General features: G+C 42.0%; 1 protein-coding gene and 2 long non-coding RNA genes across 3 annotated transcripts; 1 reads left to right on the forward strand and 2 right to left on the reverse strand.

Annotated features, from left to right (window-relative positions):
• The first annotated feature begins 3,882 nt into the window (after positions 1-3,882).
• LOC307034434 lies at positions 3,883-6,408 on the forward strand. The gene is made up of 2 exons (XR_013806904.1): positions 3,883-4,326; positions 6,222-6,408. It is a non-coding gene; the product is annotated as an uncharacterized lncRNA (long non-coding RNA).
• Positions 6,024-8,561, reverse strand: LOC307034450. Its single transcript, XR_013806919.1, has 2 exons — positions 7,372-8,561; positions 6,024-7,158 (listed from the first exon to the last, which is right to left on the reverse strand). It is a non-coding gene; the product is annotated as an uncharacterized lncRNA (long non-coding RNA).
• A 7,363-nt stretch (positions 8,562-15,924) lies between these two features.
• LOC307023053 (uncharacterized protein) lies at positions 15,925-18,546 on the reverse strand. Its single transcript, XM_079656053.1, has 3 exons — positions 18,391-18,546; positions 17,656-17,871; positions 15,925-16,518 (listed from the first exon to the last, which is right to left on the reverse strand). The coding sequence occupies exons 1-3, from the start codon at positions 18,537-18,539 to the stop codon at positions 16,509-16,511; spliced, it is 375 nt and encodes a 124-aa protein (XP_079512179.1). The 5' UTR covers positions 18,540-18,546; the 3' UTR covers positions 15,925-16,508.
• Between the last annotated feature and the right edge of the window lie 4,754 nt (positions 18,547-23,300).

The raw sequence follows: 23,300 nt of genomic DNA on the forward strand, positions 1-23,300 counted from the left end.
ATGACAGGGCACCCACATCCAAGTAACAATTACAAATAAATGAAGTCGGCACGGCGGCCCAAATTGAAAATTACTTAGGCCTACCTTTGATGATCAAATCACTTAAACACAAAGTCCATCCTCCTGTCCTTTTGGATGAAGCACTTGCGGGTCATTCAGCTGATTCTTTGCCACTCCAGTTTATCATTGTAACTCAATCTTGAAAATGACTCGGTTAATAATTTCGCAACAATGTCATCACTATCACTGAAGTGAGCCATCATGAACGAACTTATGCTAATCATAAATCTTTCGATCATAAATCTATCGATCATAAATCTATCGATTAGATTTAAGATTCGAAAATAATAAAAGTAGGGTAGACATGTGGATATTATCCGGCTGAACAAAACGTGCATTTATCTAACATGTTCGTTTTCCACAGACCTTATTTCAAGCTATTTTCCAAAATCCTATGGAGAAATCCCATTGCTTTCTGTCGAGGGAATCCGAGCCCGGCTTACTTCCGGGTTTAAGGACGCGTCACTGCACCACTTGCATGCATAGACCTCACAGCGGGCGGAACTTATCATAAATTCCGCGAAAATAAAGCCTGCCCATTCAGAGGGAAGATATGATTGGTCAATTGTACTGTCATTTGACATTACTCTCTCATTGAGTTACTATAGCGGGCCCTCTGTGAATCTACAGAGGGACCAACAAGCCCTCCCGTCTTCACAGTAACTCGCAGAGACGGCATTTAACAGGCAGATTCGAAGGATTTATTTCTTTGGAAATGTTATTTTAAATACAATTAAATCAATTTATTTTGGTAAAACTAATGAAAAATTTAACAACAAAAAAATATAAAAAATTATATTTAAAAAAAAATGTTTTATTTTTTATTTTTTCAAATATGATTTTTTTGAATATCTTAGGCCCTCACAGAGGGCCTAGAGGGCCCTGATTGCTCGCCACTGCGGCAAGGTGGGGATTTGTGCAGGTGTTGTCATCTAGGGGTCGCAACAAGCAACGGCGTCGGTCACTGTCTCGGTTGTCGTCGGTCACTGTCTCGGTTGTGTTATAATGGTGTGGGTCACACGACAGCCTGTCTGGGGTGGCCGCCTACACATCTGAACGACCTGTCCATCTGGAAAAGTGAGTGTACCACTCTTTGTATCAATGACACAGTCTAATGTCCCAAGAACATCCAGCCCCAAGATGCAATTAGGTTTGCGACACACACTGGGCAGCGAACAGACTTCTTTCCCACCCCCATTGTCACAATTGTCTCTCCCACCATCGGAGATCGTTCCCGGGTAACTGTCTGTAATTTCACTATGGTGGGGCAAATAGTTGTTTTATTTCTCACCGTTTCAGGCTTCACCAGGGTTGCTGAAGAACCTGTGTCGACCAGCGCAAAACAGTCTGTTCCCCCAATAGTCACTGGGGCATACCAGCAGTCCTCAACCCAGGTTCGGCCCAGCCTGATGATTTGCTCAGGCTGGGCGCCAGCCTCTTCTGTTGGTTGTAACACTTCTGCTTGGTTAATGCGCTGCGACGTTTCCTCATTTGGAGAGGGACGGGACACATCATCAGGGGTCCACATTGTCCCGGTTATGCAGACCCGGCCCCGTTTCCCTGGTTAGCTGTGCTGCGAGGGCAATCTCGAAACAGATGGCCAGGCTGTCCACACCCCCAGCAGATCCTCTTGTGGGTTTCTCAGAGACTGCTCCTCTCTCAGCGTGGTGGCACGCACAAGCTGTGTCAATTTTTCCACCCCGGCCAGCTCTGCTGTATTCAGCTCAATACCACATGCGGCGCTCACCTTCGGTGTGTGGTCATTCGCACTCCATGAAGCAGTACATAGCATCTCTCTCTCTCTGTGGCTAGCTCCAAAGCCTCCTGTAGAGACTTGGGGTGGGCGAGCAAAGTCTGTGTACGCAGGTCGGCTGGCAGGCCCTGGAGGAAGTAGTCCCGGGCTAACTCACTCTGGATAACAGGAGGCATGTGAGCATAGGTGCGGTGAACCAGCCCCTCAATGTCGTTGGTGAGCTCCCTCAGCGGCTCCCCAGGCCAACGCTTGCGGCTACACAGTTCAGAGCGGAGCAGGCTAGCTGCAGAGCATAGTCCAAAGCGCCTCTTTAAAGCTCCCACCAAAACGTCATAGGCACTCCTATCATCAGGGTTAAGTAGCAGCAGGCTGGTTAAAGCATCCCCAGTAAGGCACATTGCGAGCTGGAGGGCCTTTTCTTCAGCAGACCACCTGCCAGCCTTGGCTAGCAATTCAAATTGTGCCTGGAATGCTTCCCAGTTAGCTTTGCCATCATACCTGGGGGTTTTCATAGATGAGGGGAGGGCTTCTCTGAGCTGCTCAGTGTATTTACTCATGCCTGCCCTCTTTGTCTCTGTTGTCCCGCGTGTGGCGTCTCTATCAGGGGAGTAGCTGGAGCGGTCGAAACCAGCCTCAGCTGCCATTCTCATGGTCATTTCTTTCACCCGCTCTCTGTGGCTGTCCGTTCCCCCGACCCTCAGCAGCGCCGAAGTGTTGCCGCTCTTCAGCTTCCTCCTCCCGTTTAGTTTTAGAGTAGTCCCACAGCGACATGTTCTCACCGAGATGGAAACTGTCGGCTGTATGGCAGCAATCCCTGTAGCACGCCGCTAATGCCGTTAGTCCGAGTTTAACTTTTACTTCTGACACCAAATGTAGCGTCTCGCTACAGGAACACAGGGAGGCTTAGCTTGTCCTTTATCCGGGAGTTTATTATTCAGATCACAGGTTACTGTTGGCCGTAACCACACCAAAACAATCCACTAACCCTGTCCTATTCTTACTCTCCGTCACGTCTCCCGCTAGCTCTCGCCTAGCTTCCCGCGTCTCTCTCCCCAGGAACCTCCCTCTTCCAGCCCCAACCAACCAGACAACCCTCTCCCACCCAAACCCACAGCTACCGTCCATCAAAACAGTGGCACGTTCACTGACACTCTGTAAAATGCAAACAAACTCTGAACAACAAACACATCAAACATAAGTTACTCAAGTACTTTACTTAAGTACAATTTTGAGATACTTGTACTTACTTGATTATTTCAAGTGTTGCTACTTTGTTCTTGTACTCCTCTACAATTCAGAGGTAAAAGGTGTACTTTTACTCCACGACATGTATTTAATACCTTTAGTTACTTTACAGATGTATGATGTGTAATCTTATCAACTGTTAAATCAGACTTTAGTTCCACCTTGAGTAAATTCACAAGCTACCCTGCATTATACAAAGTCATTCAAACTAGCTGCACCTTTACCAGCTTTGAGAACACTTTCATGATCAATCATTATTGTTGCGGCAATAACTCCCTATACTCCGCTACAACTACGGGTAGCGATGAGAAGCGAGGCAGGGACGAGCTCTGCCTCTCGTAAGCCCACAGTAATTTGCTGGAGCGCGGGCACTAATTTAACGCGGGCACTTATTTTGTGAGCACGCTCAAGCCAGTTACTGTGGGGTGAGGTGAGGCACAGATGAGCTCTGCCTCACCTCAGAATGCGTCACCCCACAGAAACTGGCTGGAGCACAGGCACTAAGCGCATGCCTGTTACCATCTCACTGTAGGTCACCAATGTAACGTTTGTAGATCCCTTTATTACATGTATCCTCACCATCCATAGTCTCTAAATAACTTATTTCACGTATATGATATTTAGGCTCGCTGGTCACATCATACAACGGCAATGAAAAAAGCACCAGGGGAGGCAGCCATAACCTCTGCCGCACTGAAGGGGGCGCACATGAGCCCACAGGTTCTTGTTGCTACTGTTATTCTACGTAGAGACGGTAGACACAAACAACAAGCTAGACTTTTCAAATTACAGGAAGATAAGGAGGACTTTTACAAAAAAGTAATAGAGAGGCGAAGTCCCGCCCATCTACTTCCGACCCATGGGACCCCGGAAGCGGAAAATTATACATTGACGTCAATGGAGAGAGAAAAGTCATCTTTCGATCCCGTTTGAATTGTGCCACGAATGACACATATGATGTTTGTCAAATTAAAAGAACATTTTGCAAGTCAAAAAAATAAAAATGTGTCGTAAAACTGTGAAGTTACAATTTTTTTTGTGTGAAACCGCTCAGTGAACTACAGGTCTCTGGTCTCGCACAATACGCGTCACCATCACAAAGATGGCTGTCACGTTAGTACATTTCACCTGTTTCTTTCAGAATGAGGCGAAAAAGTATAAAAAGAGGTGAAAATCACTACAAGTCTGGGCATGTTGAGAGCTGTACATACACGAAAGGGAGCGGTTCTGTAAGAGCCAGCATGCGGGACCGGCTTTACAAGGTTTCAGTGAGTAATATGAGTGCAATGTCTAAGGTTAATGTCAGCTAGCTAACAAGGTACACTAACGTGTTTTGTTTTAGCAACTAGTTTTCTCCTTAAGAACTTTGTGGTGTCTGTGTATGCTGTGGATAACATTAGTGTTCACAAGAACAAGATACACTCCCGTGTTTTGTTTTACTTGCTCTTCAGATTGAAGCGGCCAGTTCTATATCGACTATATGTGTGATCTCCTTTTTACATCTCGTTGTGTCATTTGAGTTTATTTGCTGTGTGTAGATTCAAGGATTTTGGTTATCTTGTCCAGGGATGCAAACTTGTCACCTTTCGGCGAAATTCTCCGTTTTGAATCCAAAATAGGTCTTTTTTATGATTCCTGTAGATCTGCAATAAAAATATTTTTGGGGTATGGGAGGGGGTCTGGGACCCGGATTAATGTGCGGCCGCGAGCTTTTTTTTATATATTATAATGAAGCGCGAGCTGTGTGCTCGAGTCTTCCTGCCTGTCGGCTCTGCTCATGATGTATAATAAGCCTCTGCTGCTCGGCTATGATGGTCTAGCTTCAGCAGCTACATTACCTACGGTGCGTTCGTTAATATTAACTGTGCGTCCGGAGTCACTGTGGCACAGACTGGACCGCTGGTGAACAGCTGTTAGAACGGGCCGTTCAGGTGTTCAGAGTAGAGCTCCCTGTCGGAGCGGCAGAGCGTGATATGCACTGAAAAGTTTTTTTTCCCCGTCGCAATATTATCGTTGAGCTAGCTAACTAGCATACATTGTCACTATCTGCTAACGTTAGCTTTAGCCTTTGTTTTCTAATCGTTTTTTTCATAGGCTATAAACAGAGGTGGTATAAGTATATATCTTGTAATTGATTAAAAGTAGAAGTACTCAGTTCTTGTACTTGAGTAAAAGTAGAAGTACCAGAGTGTAGGAATACTCTGTTACAGTAAAAGTCCTGCATTCCAAATGTTCCTCAAGTAAAAGTAGAAAATTATTATTATCAAAATATAGTGAAAGTAGCGACAGTAAAAGTAGTCATTTTGCAGATTGGTCCATTTCAGGATAATATGATATGTTTTATAATGACTGATCATTAAAGTGTTATCAAAGCTGGTAAAGGTGCAGCTAGTTTGAATGACTTTGTATACTGCAGGCAGGGTAGCTTTTGGATTTACTCCAGGTGGAACTAAAGTCTGATTTAACACTTGATTATATTTCACATCATTCATCCACATCTGTAAAGTAACTAAAGGTATTACATACATGTAGTGGAGTAAAAGTACACCATTTACCTCTGAACTGTAGTGGAGTAGAAGTACAAAGTAGCAAAACATTGAAATACTTAAGTAAAGTACAAGTATCTCAAAATTGTGCCAAAGTATAGTACTTGTTGAGTTTATGAACTTGGTTACTTTACACCAGTGGCTATAAAGATAGAAAGACTAAGCCTTGCACAGAGGCATGAAAATACATTTTCAAAATGCTCAACAGTGCTGCCAAAATTATAAACTGACTGCTACACAATTAAAATAAATGCTTTTTATATATTTCTATTACATGTGACTCTATGGCGTTTCTGTTAATATTAACACTGCTGCTTTAGTTGTTCTGACTGCTAAAATCCTGTTATTCCTAATTTTAAAGCCGATATTCTGTGGGGTCAGGGGGCTCGGATCCTTGTCACCTTTTTCATACCTGATGAGTTTGCATCCCTGTTGTCAATTTGTTTGGTTATCTAGGCACAGCTGTGTGTGACTCCCTCTGGTACACTGGTATGTGTTTTCCTAATGTAGAGAGCATTGATTAATTAATAAACTACACACTGACTCTAGATCCTGACCAAATCCTTATTTTTTGATCAAATGTTTTTCAAAAAAATGTATTGTATATTATATAACAGCTGCACATCACAGACCGGAGTCTCTGCTGCTGTGGACCACGATGGAGGCGATCATCCTCCCCATCCCCAAAGACCCTGCATGGCATGGAAATCTCCTCCTCCTGGAACAATTCTACACCCAGCATATGCTCCCTGTGTTGGCCAGTAGAGAGGAGGACATTTAAATAAACATACTCTTAACACCCTCGGACTCTGCGTTGTGTTTCGTATGTGTGATGGGGTGTTATGCAGAGGGGAGGAAAACAGGACACAGCAGATTGGGATTGTGGTGGAGATGCTGAGCAGTTATTTAATTGTTGCGTGTAATTATTATTATACTGCGTGCTTCTTAGTTATTCCATCTTTTGCTTTAACATGGATCTGTATGTAACTCTATATTTACTTGTTATCTACCACACTTCCTTCTACATCATACACCATCATTATACATGGTGTATATAGGATATATATTTATTTGTATACATATCTGTAAATTGTATAATTTTATTTTTCGTATTTGGGATTTCTCTTTTGTCCACTCAAATACACTTGGCCCTTTCTCTTTTCCATTTGGAAAATGGCAGCTGCATATTCTGCTTTTCTCATCTGCTCCCTGTCTGCTCATCTACGATGAGAAAATTATATAATTAATTACTAATAATCATTTAAACCTGTTATTACCAATATTTCACAAATTCTTCATGTAAACTTAAGAGTACAGCTGTATGTTGAGTATGTCAACTTTGCTTGGTTCATCTTACTGGGGGGCAGCTACATGGATGTCAGTGCAGTCCACAATCATTTTGCAGCTGAAGGCAGAATGAATTTATTATTGACTCAGAATGAAGCACAACTTCATGTCATACAATACATTGACTTTATTTGTAATTGTGTAAAAAAATATGAATATTGATTAGCAAGCAGGACCTGCAGGAACAGAGAATGGTGATGGATGGAGCTGGGAAGAGAGAAGAATAAAGAAAACAGATTACTTTATTATCGGATATTAAAAATTCAATTTCAAAACAAGTTGCCGCTCCTACAGTTTTCTAGTAAAGATGATTTCACATGAGCAATGCAAAATATCACACTCAATACGTGTGTCTCTGGGGGGTGCATTGTGCCTTTGATGTATATAAATAATATACCATAACCAAATACTATTACGTACAGTGGAAATCAGGTTGCCAGAGCAGGTCAGTGTGCATGTTCCTCAGGGTCTCAGCAGTTACAGGTGAGGTAAAGAAAATAAAAGAGAAAAAGGTCAGTAACAACACTTTAAAGTAACAACACTGAATAATTATCTCTTTTAATAATTTTCTCTCAGTAATCACTCAACTACTGTCTTTCCAACAAACAGATTGACTCACTCTCACTATCATCACAATGAAACACGTCCAGAAGAATGTCATGCAAAGCTGCCTGCCTTCCTTCCTTCGACTCTCCCTGAACTGCCTGATCTTTTAATGGTCAATGTTAACCATTTGTGCAGATAGCATTAAGTAGAAAAGATCGCTGATACTAATGTGGGGTTAGCCTACCTCCCGCCCCCTTAGCACCTGGTGGAGGGGGCGATAGGCTCCTCTTCAAATGTTTCACAAAATACTTACCATCATGACTACTCTTACTGTTTAACATTTCGGTTTACTTCGTGTTAAGGCTAATACAAATGACAAGGCTAAGTAATGTAATATAATGCTAACTAACATGCTCGCTACTAGCTAGGTAGCTAACTTGACTATGTTCCATGCAAAACATGTATATTACCTGATATGTTTGGTCCAACGACTCCTGGTCCTTTCATCAGACGGGAAGCGATAGAACGAGCAAGTGGTATGATCTCTTTTGTGATTACAACCTCGTACAAAGCACACAGGCATCTTGTAAAAGTGAATTTATTGGAGCAATCTCTTATATTTATTGGAGGGAATAAATCAGTCTTCTTCTTCCTCTTTGCTTTGCGAGTCACAACCAGTCTTGGAGCATTATCGCCTATGACATCACTTACGCGACCCAGAATGCATTTGGGATTTGTAGTCTTTCTAGTTGCGTATTATTCATAGTCTTATATTTCAGCAGTTTTACGACAAACTGTGACTTTTTTTGCATGGAAATGATTGTTTAAGATTGACAAACATCATATGTGTCATTCGTGGCACAATTCAAACGGGATCAAAAGATAACTTTTCTCTCTCCATTGACTTCTATGTATAATTTTCCGCTTCCGGGGTCCCATGGAGGCTCCCGGAAGGGGAGGGACTTCGCCTCTCTATAGAGATTGTTGTCCAGAAGGATAGCATGGACTTCATCTTCAAGTCAAGGTAAGACCACAATTGTAATGAAAATGGGATCTTACTAAGAAAGAACAATCCAATATTTAGATGTTGGGTATCCTTTTGTTGAACGGTCTGTTTAAAATGAATTGAAGCATTAGACTAAAAAAGCTTTTGAAAATAGCCGAATATTTTGATTAAGGTCAAAATATAATATTTGTAAATCTGACTCTGAAAGAGTCAGTGCCTCACCAGCCATGAACCTAACCGCACGTCACTAGTAACTTCAAAATCAATGCCACTGTGTAACTGTCATGGAGGGTGTACAGTCTGTTGATGTTGTTGAAGACCTGCAGTGTGATCATGAGGAATGTGTAACACGGGTGTTTTTACTTGCCCAACATGCTGCACAGGAGCACAAAGTTGTCGTCATCAAGAGCTCTGACACTGATGTGGCAGCCTTGGGTTGTACCCTGTACACGTTAAATGCACTCTTAAAATAAACATGACTTGATTTCATACATAGCTGCGTCCAAGAAGAAGTTTAACTTGTTACGTTAAGTAATTTAGATCAATAAAATGCAGTACTTATACCAATGTCCATTGATTCATTTATTTACTCATTCATCCCTCCACAAATGAAAACAACACTGATAAACCATAAAAACGAGATTTATTACAAATATAAAAGGTATGACATAGAAAACAGTACAAAACAGAATAAGGACACTCCTATTCCTCACTGTCAGTGTCAGGGCAGTCATCGTTCTCTTCCTCTGTTTCTTTTTTATTTGCACAATTTGAGCAACGACATAAGTGTGCAACAGAGTCCTGCAGAGAAGCATGAACATCTGCCTTTCTCACAGGCAGACTCTTTGCAGCTGCAGTGTATCACATTCAACACACTGTCATCCAGGTGACGTGTAAGTTCCCATCCTCTATTCTCCAACCATATCCAGCAGGTGATGGAGCATTTATTTCTCTTTTGAGACAGGACCTCATTATTGCTGCCTGGTAATTTGCCCTTTTGCAGTGCTGATGGAGGGTATCAGGAGTAGGGGGAATGCTTAATTCTGGCAAGGCCGATGATGCCATACAGAAAGCCTTGTACCTAGCATCATTTACATTTTCGGCTGCTGGCTGATACATACATACCGGCAAAGAAGTGCAAATGTTGATTGCTCCAAGTTAAAGTTAGTACCTAAACTTCTAAAAGCCTTAAGGTAGTCATCTTTCTCACATGCAACAGCAAATGACTTTCTTTCACCTTTGCCATAGAAAGCGCTTGTGGAGTCACACCCAGAGAACGTGTGAATTCCAATCAAGGCTGAACACACACTGGTTCCGAGAATTGATGACACCATGGCAATGTCAATGATCCGTGTCCTGTTGCCAGTCCCTGTGAAAACATATAAGCTGCATGGCAAATCTGCCTGCAGACTTACAGCAATGACTGCCACATCAGTGTCAGAGCTCTTGATGACGACAGCTTTGTGCTCCTGTGCAGCATGTTGGGCAAGTAAAAACACCCGTGTGTCACATTCCTCATGATCACACTGCAGGTCTTCAACAACATCAACAGACTGTACACCCTTCATGACAGTTACACAGTGGCATTGATTTTGATGGGCAATGTACAAGCTGAGGTTTTTACCCACTGTTGCGAGGTCTGCATATGTCCATGCCACATAAAGGAATTCGGCCAGTGCTTCATTATTTTTTCCGTCAGAGAGAAACTTCTTCCACTGGGTTGGAGTTCTCTGATCTGGGCTGAAGATTGTTATTAGTTGTGACCCTGTATCAGCTCTACGGGACCTTTCTAGGCTTTTGATGCTGATGTGTGGATACCGGTCAGTGACAAAATCAATGTGTGTACACTTGTGATGCAAAGCAAATTGGAGTATGCTCTGCAGTATGGTCTCTGCAAGCTCTCCAAATGTTGCTGGTCTGGATCGCATGGCCTGCATGACTGCCATGCCATCAAAAAGAATGGCACCACCTATTGGAACTTTGTCAACCAAGCACTCTCCACCTTTGCTCTCCAATAGATCCATGAGAACTGATTTGTTTGTTTTGGCAAGTTAGACCCTCCAGAAAAACGCGGGCAAAAATCCTTAATTATGCGGGCTAAAATCCTTGATTATGCGATTAAACATGCGGGGTTTTTATGTGATTTTATGCGGTGAAATTGCGGGAAGTTGCGAAATATGCGGAAAGTTGCGAAATATGCTAAATATGCGGGAAAAAAGAATAACATTTTTTTTAAATATTGGGCTGTCTTATTTATTCTCTCTCACACACAACCTGCCACTAACGTTAAACCCCTTTACTATTGAATTAAACAAAGTCAATGTTTATTTATTGTAAAAGCAATTGGGCTATTTTAATCTCACACACACACACCCCCCCCCCCCCCACACACACACACACACACACACACTTACACTTCTCCGCCTCATTCTGTTTTCATTTAGTCGTTCGCTATCTGACCAACTTACTCAGTTCGTTTCTTGTAGCCCTCGAAAGGGTTTTGGAGGTTGATGCCTCGTGAACGTGCGTTGTTTGGCTTTCTTGTCCGCAGCAGCAGAAAGCCTTTTCGAATGTTTGAATGAATCAAAGTGGGTCGTCACCGTCAATTTTCTCTTATGCTCCAACACACAGTTGCACGGGGTGCAGAATAGTTTCCCCCCACTTTTTGCCCGGTCTTTAGTAGAAATGTTCGTCGGTAAATGAGATGTATTAGATTTTTTCATCTTGGTGTTTTCTCTATCGTGTGAGCTCCACACATTCACTCTATACAGTGTTGTTTACATTCTGTGATGCGCGAGCTGATGACGTCACGTCAAGAGGAGTTAACTTTTTTTTTTCTCAACTTTGTGTGGAAAAATGCGGGGATTATGCGGCCTTTTGATAAATATGCAGCCTTTTCAAAATCTGCGCCATTTTGCTGATTATGCGGTAAATTCTGCGATCGCAGAATCGCGTTTTTCTGGAGGGTCTAGCAAGCACTTGCTAATGGATATGACACAGTTCCCAAGGAATATGAAAGAATTTCCCTCATTTCAATTTCCCTGCTCTGGCCAAGGATGAGGAGCCTGGAAAATAACTTCTTGTCAGCATGCAAAATCACTTCCTTGCCTGCTGCAGATTTTTTTTTTTTTTTTTTCTGATCCCTGAGAGTCTTGAGTTTTTGTGATATTATGGGGGAAAATATGTCAACTGTTTTGGATAACAGTCTCTAATCCATAAAATTATTTACAGCATTTTCACCCTTTTCTGAGGCAACAAGCAAATCCTTTGTGATTTCTCCTGTTGCTACTCTTCCAGAGCTAAGACACACAATGCCGTGTTGGTGTACATCAAAAGGGTTGAGCATGGAATCAATAGTGTCCAAGATTCTACTCACAGCCTTTGCATTAGCAGAGATGCGTGTCTTGTCCAGGTCTTTTCTTGTCCGTAGCTCAGGAGATATCCCTGCCATTGATTCACACTGTCTTGCTATCGCGGCTCTTTCATGCTGTGACAGTATCCAGCGATACACTGCAGACCGATTTTGTGTGATCCCTGTCCAGCCACCTTTGGTCTTGGCATCTCTGTTAAGTGTTTGCTCAATAGAGAACCGCAGTGACGCGTCGTAAAACCCGGAAGTAAACTTCTTCCGGTTCCTTCGCGAAAAACCAATGCAAATTCTCCATAGGATTTCGGAAAATAGCTCGAAATAAGGTCTGTGGTTGACACACATTTAAGAGAGGGATCACGTTGTGTTCAGCCGGATAATCTCCACATGTCAACCCTACTTTTATAATTTTTGAATCATAAATCTAGTCGCCAAAAGCGAAATGCTAACGTTATGCTCTAAACAAACTACAAGCCAGTACAGCAGCAGGGTCGCACGACTTCAACGTCAAGCCAACTTAAGATCGTTTCAACTGACTTGCACTGAAACTGCACTTTGAACACTTTAAATATATTAACATTTTAAACTGTATACCCCGGTTATCTAGGCCCGTTTTGTTTGATGTATACATGTCACACTGTGGGAAACGATATTTCGATATTTCTGGATGTATAACACATGTAGAATTTTTGACAATAAAGCTGAATTTGACTTTCGCGTGCTTGCATATTTTAACAGAGCTTTTCATTTTAGCCACACTGAATTTAACTAGAAGTCATGGCTGTGTCAATTACCAGTCTGATATCGTTTTACAAAGATGACAAGAAGAGTGTAGATAGAGGAGAGAACCACTACAAGTCAGGACACGTAACAGTGCAGCCTAGATGAAGGTGTGCTTACCGGTGTTGTCAGGGCTAGCATGAGGGACAAGGTTTATAGTGTTGGTGAGTAGTGATAGCAAGAGTACCGTTAACCTTTTAAGACCGAGTTAATTTATTCACATTAATTCCCATCAACAAATCAATTGTATGTGTCACATGAACTCTTTATGAGGCAAGGCAAGGCAAGTTTATTTATATAGCACTTTTCAACACAAGGCAATTCAAAGTGCTTTACAAAAAATGAAAGACATTAAGAAAATGGCATTTAAAATCAGTCATTAAAAAGAAAAGCTAATAAAATAAACATTAAAAGAAAAAATACATGGATAAAAGTTACAGTGCAGTGTAAGATATGAATAGTTCAATTAAAAGCAGCGACAAAAAGAAAAGTCCTCAGCCTGGATTTAAAAGTAGTAAGTTGCAGCGGACCTGCAGGTTTCTGGGAGTTTGCTCCAGATATTTGGAGCATAATAACTGTACGCTGCTTTACCATGTTTAGTTCTGACTCTGGGGACAGAAAGCTGACCCGTCCCTGAAGACCTGAGAGATCTGGATGGTTCATAATTTAGCAGGAGGTCAGAAATGCATTTTGGTCCAAAACCATTCAGTGCTTTATAAACAGCAGCAGTATTTTGAAATCTATTCTTTGACACACAGGAAGCCAGTGTAAAGACTTCAGAACAGGAGTGATGTGATCCACTTTCTGAGTGTTAGTGAGGAACCAGAGTAAAGACTTCAGAACAGGAGTGATGTGATCCTCTTTCTTAGTGTTAGTGAGGACTCGAGCAGCGGTGTTCTGAATCAGCTGCAGCTTTCTAATAGATTTTTTAGTGAGAGCTGTGAAGACACCATTGCAGTAGTCCAGTCTACTGAAGATAAAAGCATGGACACATTTTTCCAAATCCTGCTGTGACATTAGTCTTTTAATCCTAGATATGTTCTTTAGGTGATAGTAAGCTGATTTAGTAACTGTTTTAATGTGACTGTTGAAACCAATAACAAATTTAACCCGCTGACAAGAGAGCCCACCTCCGAAGATCGTGACTGGCTGAGGGACAGACTCGGGGGCAGGTTCTCAGGAATTTCTTGGCTTCTCTCCCCCGAGCCAGAAGAGGAACACTACAGCTTGGAAACACTTACTGTTCCTGAAATTATCAAATCTGTTGGGCATCAGGGACCTGAGGCAATTGTGGCAAGCATGGCATTGTCTGAAGAGCAACAGAGGGCAATTCAGGTGGCTACCACTGGTCAGCGAACCAACCCAAAGTGGCATTTGTTCAGGAAAGGAAGGTTGACTGCCAACAACTTTGGAGCTGTCCTGAGGTCAAAGCGTGTGACTGCTTCCTTTATTGCCAGGGTGCTAGGGCAACAACAGGCCCTTGATGGTGTTTTGTCTGTACAGTGGGGGACTATGAATGAATGTGAGGGCGTCAGGGCATTCACCACTGCAACTCAGATGCAGGTCAATGAGTCAGATTTGTGGCTCTCCCTATCAGGATTGTTGGGGGCATCTCCGGATGGTCAGGTAGGGTCTTCCGCTGTGCTGGAGGTAAAGTGTCCCTACGGAGCCAGGGAAATGACAATTAGTGAAGCATTGCAAATCAAGGGCTTCTGTGTCAGTAAGGAAGGAGAAACATTCAGCCTGCGTGAGGAACATCCTTACTGGCACCAAGTGCAAGGTCAGCTTCACCTCACTGCAAGGAAGAAGAAATAAAAAAATTGTGAATTGTTTTTAATTTACATTTACTCGCCTTTGCAATGTTGTGGTTGTTAGAGTGTTAGGTTTCCTGTCAGCTCATCTGTTGGGAAGATATAAAATATAGTTTCATGGAAGTCACACCGTCACATATACTGTAAGAGCATTAAGACATACAGTACATAGGCTAAAACAAAACATCTAAAGATATAACCTTGCACTTTGATAAGTCTCGTGAACATTTTCACTATTTTGACATTTTTATAGATGAAAATTGAACTAAAGAAATAAATGGTAGATTAATCCATATTGAAAATAGGTGTCAGCTGCTACACTAATTATAATAGTTATATTTCTTAATTAATTAAGATAAGATATTACTTTATTGATCCCAATTTGGGAAATGTTTGTGTTGCAGCAGCATAACAAGAAAAACAAAATATAAGTTATTATATATACAAAAGTATGTGAGGGATGGAATATTAAATTGAATATAAATGTAAAATGTACATGCGATTTTACGTCCAAGAGAAGCTATGGAGCAGAGAGTTCTCTGCCAGCCAGAGGTGATTTGTTATTAGTTCAATATGTCAAACTGATTTCCCTGACTACAATCTTTAGTTACATGGTGAAACGTTATGCTGCTTGTACTAATAAGACTTATCATATAAGCCACACAGGTTTTAATAGGATGTATTCATTATCTTTACTTATGTTGCGGTCTTTTCAGCAGTGCCATCTCTATAACGGCGATACAGTCACTACCCATTATTTACATTTCACCGTGACATGGACAAAAATGTAACGTCAGCTTACCTCATGGCACGAATCCAGACTCTCCTTTGGAAAACATTGGCCGGGAAACGATAGAACAAGCACGTTTCATGCGAAGACCTGTGGCTGCAACCCGGAGCAAAGCAACAAACCATTGCGTAGCTAACTAGTAGCGCTAGCTTTAGCTAACGTTAGCCAACGAAACAAACTGCCAAGTAAAATTGGAAAACACTGGTAATTAATTATTCTATAATTTGTAAAACTACGGTGTTAAAAACGACAATTTCAAAAATACAGATTCTAATGGTCAGATATAGATATACAGATACTAAAGATAGGCAGGTACTTGCTTTCAAGCACAACACAAGGGAAAACAAACTTAGCGGGAGTGTTTACGTGTTCGGCGTAATGAAGTACAACGGCCTCGACAATTTCTGTAGTCCTATTCAGCCATTCGGTAACAACCATCGTTTTTCAGACACGTAAACTCTTCAAAAATCCCCAGTGGGGTCACTGCTGATGTATTTAATGTCGTAGAACAAAACGTCAATTACCTCTTAAATTTGTGTCAACCACAGACCTTATTTCGAGCTATTTTCCAAAACCCTATGGAAAAAATGCATTGCTTTTTGAGGAAGGAACCGGAAGTGCTAAAAATGCTAACTTACTTCCGGGTTTTAAGACGCGTCACTGTGGTTCTCTATAGCCTGGTCGCAAGCAATGGAGGCAAATCCATGAACACTTTGTCGCTGGACAGTCCACTGGCCATTCACATTCATGTCACTGTGGCAAGAGGGATGTGTGACAGGCAGATTAATCATTTCCAGCCAGTATGCAGGTAAATATCGAGTGTAATTAACTCGATCGTAGGCAAAAAACCATGGCATCATTAACCGGACGGTTGACAGGTGAAGCTGCCAGTTTGATTCTCGCGTTGCTCTCACAAACAGGAGGAGTAGCTGCATCATGTCAATGTATGAGCTCCAGAAAGCAAAAGTTGCATTCTCTGTACTCCTCCTCTGCACAAAGTCTGCATATTTCGAGCACATATTATCAAACCTCTGATCTGCACTCAAAACATCCATCAATCTGTCTGGAAAGGCACATTCCATCTCAGTGATGACATCCATGCACGCAGCTCTCTCTTGGGGTGGCAAGGAGTCCATGAAGGGGATAAACCGGATGCGCTGCAGACTCTCATATAGAAGTTTATGAGCCCTCATGCTGCGATTGTAGTGATGACCATTGAGTACCCCATTGATGGATCCTGGGGCAACAACTTCAGATTCAATGAGGATATCTTGCAGTCCTGCATCTCCAAACCTTTTGCCTAGAATACTCAGGTAGGACATGCATGTATGGAATTCACCTAGTCTAATCACTAGACGCTTTGTAAACTCAACATCCTTCCAGCGTATTTGCTGTGCTTTGGCATATATAGCCTTGTAAAACACTAAAACTATATGATCCAGTTCTAGCTGGTCAGCAATCTGGACACTTCGCTTCAGGATAGTGTTGACTGTTGACATCTCTGTTGGTGAGGCTTCAATGACTGGAAGATAATACAATGCGGACTTCTGCAGAGTGTTTTCATCCTGAAGCAGTGTATGGAACCCTGTCCAGCTTGGGATTGTACAACTTTCCGTACATGTGGACTTCACAAAAGTATATGCCATTTCAGCTTATGCAGCAAAGTGGGTGTCCATTCTGCATGTCGCTGACTGCACTGGTTGACACAAGTTCTGTGGCCCTTGCCTTTTGGACTGATGGTAAGATTGTATAGGCATTGGGGGGGGGCTATGAATGAGGTAACTCCCTTTCTCAGTGGCTGTCTGATTGCTGTGGACATAGGCTCGATGGGCAAACTCTGGAGCATAATTCCATTTGTATGGGGAGTAGTTCCACGACCCGATAGTGTCTCCTCACCAAAGTCAATGTTATCCCACACAAGTGTTGTGGGTGTCCGCTTTGAGAATCCCTTCTGTATTTTGTCTCTGCCTTCTACTAGTGTCGGTTGGGCAAGGCCAGTGTCTAGACTCAAAACTGTGTCCCATGATGTCCCAGTCTGTTCAGCAGTGATACAATGCGTGATGATCCAGTTAAATGTTGAACAGTTAAACCTAAAGCCAAGGACTTGGGTGTCTGCTTGCGGCCCTTGGAAGCAAGGTACACAATGTCTTGACAAACAGACAACACTTTCAAATGTACGTCATCATCAATGTTGACATAATGATCCAGTGTTGGCTCCTCAGTGGCACCTATAATCCAGCTGACCATATTGTATAGTCCAATGGGGACAACAGTTTGAGATTCAGTGACATTTAGATTTTCAGAAGTGGGAGGCCATGGGCATGACATGCCAGGAGTGTCACTAAGCAGTCTTTTCAAAAACAACGCTGCTGTATACAGTGTCCTTGTGTCCTCCTGTGTTGTTTGGCACTTTGTTCTCCCTGTTTCATTGTCGCTGTCTGTCTGGCTCAATTCACTGGACTGTGTTGTTTCCGTACCGGATGGATCTGGAAGCATGTCCACGAGTGCATCCTTTGACAGAGTCTCAGCAAAAACCAGTTCGCAGACGTTGCGCTTGGTGGGAATGTGAGACGCTAGCTGAGGGAAATCTTGAGCCAGCCTCTTCTTCAACAGATCCTGTCTGTAACACAACAAAACAGTGACAATTACGAGTCACAGGAGTACCATCAAAAGCAGAGAGTGGTGGAGGTGATACAAGACATTACAGACTAGAACCTATCTGCCATACAGCACATTTAACACAGAAGCCAAATAAAGGCCCACATCATCACAAACAACACTACACACTACACACTACACATCAGCTGTTCTCAGTGTTGCCAACTGGTACATAATAATAATAATAATAATAATAATAATAATAATAATAATAATAATAATAAATCTTATTTATATAGCGCTTTTCACAACTCAAAGATGCTTTACAATAAGAGGGAGGGTAGACAAACAAGGACAGGCAAATAAGTAAATATAGTCAAATAAAATAAACAAAAAAAAAGGCAGTCAAGAGGAAGTTGAGTAGTCTGTGCAAACAGCAAGACTTAAAAACTGCTTCTCCAAACAGGCCTGTCATACACATTTTGTTTAAAGCTGGCCTTGCACATGATAAATAATAAGACTTGTATTACATTGCAGTTACCTGTAGTTTGAAGCATCAACACCTTCGTTTGCTTTCACCATGTCAATGAAGGCCTTCCTCAGCTGGCCCATTCTAAGCACCTCATTGTTGACAAGCAGCCTCTGGCGGATGATCCTCTCACAGAACAGCTTGTAACTGGCATCAAACATTGGCTCACCCCTACGACACATGAATAAGAAGTAAATAAATGGATAAATTAATAAGTGTTGTGATTGTGTGCACATATAACAGAAGGAAATTGGATGTTTACTTATATAATGTTAAGTATGCGTGTGTATATATATATATAGCCATCGCCGACGCCGACACACACCTGGACTTCAGTCTGGTGGTAGTGCAAATAGGTAAAGCAATCCAAGGAGAAATAACTTCTTCTGTCTCTGGTTTGTCAGGTCTCAGCTAAAACTTGGTGTACTGACTGTAACAGCTTTTGTGGTACCGCACCTCCAGAGCCACACAGTCTTTGTCTTTTATATGTAAAAGAACGCTTTGGTCATCTTTCTTCTCAGCAGCTTTCTGCAATTTGCCTAAACGGAAAAAAAGGACAACTCAATGAGTTTGTTGACGTATCTCTCACACATAATTGTACCTTTCAGTTATTCAACCACAGAGAGTGTGTGTGTGTGTGTGTGTGTGTGTGTGTGTGTGTGTGTGTGTGTGTGTGTGTGTGTGTGTGTGTGTGTGTGTGTGTGTGTGTGTGTGTGTGTGTGTGTGTGTGTGTGTGTGTGTGTGTGTGTGTGTGTGTGTGTGTGTGTGTGTGTGTGTGTGTGTGTGTGTGTGTGTGTGTGTGTGTGTGTGTGTGTGTGTGTGTGTGTGTGTGTGTGTGTGTGTGTGTGTGTGTGTGTGTGTGTGTGTGTGTGTGTGTGTGGGTGGGTGGGTGGGTGGGTGGGTGGGGGAGGGGGTTTGCATTTTAGATTTTTGCTTAGCTGCTGATAATGTTTCAGTCTTACACAGTTGATCCCTTTGTTGATTGCCTGCTTTGATGATCATTTTCTCTTTCATCTTGCATATAATGCACAGGGCAGGAAGGACGGGGCCAGAGCCTGCGATTGGCAGGCCTGACCTTGATCGTAGCTTCTCTGTTTGGCTTCGGTACGTGCTGCTAGATGTCGATGGGATGGGCTCCACCTCGAGGTCCTCCCTAACGTCTTGATCTCCCTCATGTGCGAGCCGTCTTTCCACCTTCGTCATGGCCTTTTTGTCTGTAAACCTTCTGTCGCATGTGTGGTGGAAGCTAGCGTCCTCAGGAATATCTTCGAACTCGAAATCAAGACAGTGCTTGTGGTATTCAGCCACCACGTTCCGAGAGTCTCCCTTCAAGCCGAGCCACCGTTGTAAGCTTGTCCTGTACGTATTCCATCTTGTATTGGTAAAATAATCAACCTTTTCGTGCTTCACAGACGTAATATGCATGTAACAATGTTTGTGTGTTGATAATTTTGACTTTTTGAGACTTTCTGGTGCGTTTTCCTCGTCCCCGCTACTCGATGAAACCATGGCGGTCGCCATTTTTCCCTAATCTGTTTGTTGATACCGGTATATGCAGCTACCCAATTGGTGTAGCACGATCACGTGACGGACAGTGGCACTACTTTTGACCAAGATATTATTACGCTTTGAAGGGACCAGTTCAGCCAATAATTACGTGCCAAGAAGAATTAACAGGAATTTTAGCGACAAACTTTTGTTTGGTGGATAAGCATGACTCGTTCTTTTTTATGAACTGAAGATTGTGTAGTTCCACTTCTGTGGAGCGGGATGAAACGATAACAGGGTTCACCTTATGGCAGCGCGAGCAGGCTCCCGTGAGCGGGAGCGCGCTCCTTCTTCATACAGACTATCGCGCCACCTAACCATTCGCCAAAATGTTTTTAATACCAGCGGTAACCGGCCAAGTGCCGGGCAAAAAACTATCTTCAAATAAAAGAAAGTCACCGGCATGGCCGTATCTACCATTGAGGTCACCGAGGTCCGGACCTCGGTAATATTTTTCGACCTGTGTATACAAAACTTGTGAAATAATTGCACTGAATGGGGTTCTTTGTTGTACTTCCATTTACTGCCGATGGGGGCGCTGCATAACTGCGTAGCCTCGATTAAAGCAAACAGAAGAAGACGACATGTATCAACAACAAACCACCGCAGCCGAGCAGCCCGGACTTATACCGGAGCAGCAAAGGAGTGATGAAGTATCTAGAGATCTGAGTCCAGCGGGCTGCTTTTGTTTCTGTTCATCAGGACATCATATGACCAGCAGATCCTGTGTGAACGCTCTACGTTGTCAGTGGACGTCCGACAACATGCACACTAACTTATATTGCAATTTGCAGTTATATTTTGGTTTAAATTGCATGAATAAACTAGCTAGAGAGCTAAAGTGAATTACATTCATCCAATGTCAGAAGGATTACCTTTTAACAAACGTTGTAATGTTTTTCTTTCATTTCAATTTGAGTAAAACAATGGGGATATAACATTGTCTTATTTTTACACTGACTCAGATATAATGAAAAGACTACGTCAGTCGAAGCTCAGCTTTGGTAAGGAAGAGACAGGACAGGCTGAGAGAGAAAGTGATGGAAGTCAGGGAGGAACTGCAGGTACAGTCACACAAAAATAATGTAGGCTTAATAAGCCCATCTATCTATCTATATATATATATATATATATATATATAACAATAGTCTTAATTTACAATAGGCATAATTGTAAAACAACATAGGCCTACATCTATTGCAGTTATGATGTCATAATAACATACAATTGTATAAAACACAATTTGCTTACAGCTTTGTTCTCTTTTGATAATCAAACCGAACAGATTTAAATGACAAAAAGAATGCAAACAAACAAGTGAAATGAACTAAATTGCTGCATTGCTTTTGATTCACTGGCAGGAGCGACAAGTGAGGAGGAGCAAAAAGTGAACAATGAGGGAGAGATTGAACAAAGAGAAAGAGTAGAGGACAGAGAGAGTAGTGAACAGGAAGAAGACAGAGAGACTAAAGAAGATGGAAGAGAGGGTGCAGGTTATGGAAAGGAGAGAGATGTGGAAAATGAATGTTGACAATGTTTTTTGATCATTTTAGCCTCTTCTGCATGTCCAGATCATTAATAGTAACAATCAACTGATTCTTATGCATTACACTTTCAAAAATAATTGATGCTGCAGCCCACTGACATGGTTTGAAATCAATATATTATCCAATTTGTGACCCCCCACAGGACTTAAAAAGCACCTAACTAGATCATGAAAATCCCAAAAATCTTGGGGGGTGTCCCCCGAGCCCCCTAACATATTTGGACCTCGGTATTTAGGAAATTCTGGATACGGCCCTGGTCACCGGAGGAGTTAAAGGAGAGTGACAGGGAGTATGAGAAGAAGAGGGAGAAAAGGTTTTAGCCACACTGTAACGCGTCCTAAAACCCTTTTATAATCTATCGATTAGATTTATGATTCGAAAATTATAAAAGTAGGGTAACAAAACGTGGAGATTATCCGGCTGAACAAAACGTGCATTTATCAAACAGGTTTGTTTTCCACAGACCTTATTTCCAGCTTTTTTCCAAAACCCTGTTGAGAAATCCCATTGCATTTGTCGAGGGAACCAGCAGCTTACTTCCTAGTTTTAGGACGCGTCACTGCACCTCTCAATATGATGCCAATATAAACAAGGTCTTCTGTCGGCTCTGTACATCAATGCCAACCTATGCCGACAAGTAAGTGAAGAGTAGACAATATAAAAGGTATTGGCTATAGGGAAATGTCCCAGCAGTTTAGCATAATGAAGGTTGTAATCTAATCAATTACATAGCCATTACATTTTCTAACTCCTAATGACAGGAATGCAGAAAGCGCATTTAACAAAAATAATACTCATAGCAGACATTTTTTAATATACACAATATCATTATTTTAATAAACCAAATATGAACAATTGAGAAAAAATGAGGAATAACTGATTATTCAAATGTTGTAGTACAAGTAGTCATGTAGTTAGTGCATAAATTACTATTGCAACAAATGTGTTAATTTCTTTCATTATAAGTCGATTTTTTTTTGGACGAATGCTCCGGCCAGTTCCATTTTACCCTTAATGTCTACCCCTGTATATATATATATATATAATATACCTGCATTATTTTATCCCACTTTATGCTTTGCTCTTGCTGCTTGTTTTACATATATTGTATATCTTATTTCTTACTGATGTAAATCACTTTGAACTGCAATCCCCTGTATGAAAGGTGCTATACAAATAAAGTTATTATTATTCAGATGGATGTTTCTGCCCCTCTGTTCATTCTCCCATTATCCTCCTCAATCTGCCTAGAAGTATTTTAATGTTGTAGCTGTTACTATAACCAATACTAATGCTAGGGCTGCAACTGACAGTTATGTAGGCACATTGTTATTGTTTCTTATCGCTGTGATTAAAAGAATAAACACAAATAGCACGATAGGCAATGCAAAACTTTATTTCGTACCTTCATGCACACAACACAACATTAGAATGAGCTTTTATCAACGCCTACATGATGATAACCTGTCAACATGACAGGAAAATCCACATGACATTAATACAGAGCGGGCAGAACCCAAATCTAGCTCCAGTGCCGCACGAAATATGGGCCCTTTCTCATTTAATCAAATCCCCCTCCTCGACTCCTCGACTCCTCGACTCCTCGGTCCTCCGGTAGTGACCCAGAAATTAATTTCAGCACGCCATGTTGAAGGATATCTAATTTCTCTAAATGCACTTCGAGGAACGAGGATCGAGCGTCGAGGAGGCTCTCTGGAGGAGCTATAACCGAGGATACACTGATAGGTCCTCCACGGTCCTCCACGGCTCCTTCGTGGATGCATTTCCGGGAACAGAGATGTTTCAAGAGCCTCATCCCAATACCCC

The sequence above is a fragment of the Notothenia rossii genome, assembly GCF_949606895.1.
Source record: "Notothenia rossii genome assembly, chromosome: 1".
Taxonomy (NCBI): Eukaryota; Metazoa; Chordata; class Actinopteri; order Perciformes; family Nototheniidae; genus Notothenia; species Notothenia rossii.

Excerpts from the sequence above, each read along its gene's own strand:
- LOC307023053 (XM_079656053.1), bottom strand. The coding sequence starts at position 18,539 with ATGTTTGATGCCAGTTACAAGCTGTTCTGTGAGAGGATCATCCGCCAG. Across the intron at positions 17,872-18,390 it reads GTTGATGCTTCAAACTACAG|ACAGGATCTGTTGAAGAAGA; the intron begins GTAACTGCAATG and ends GTTGTGTTACAG.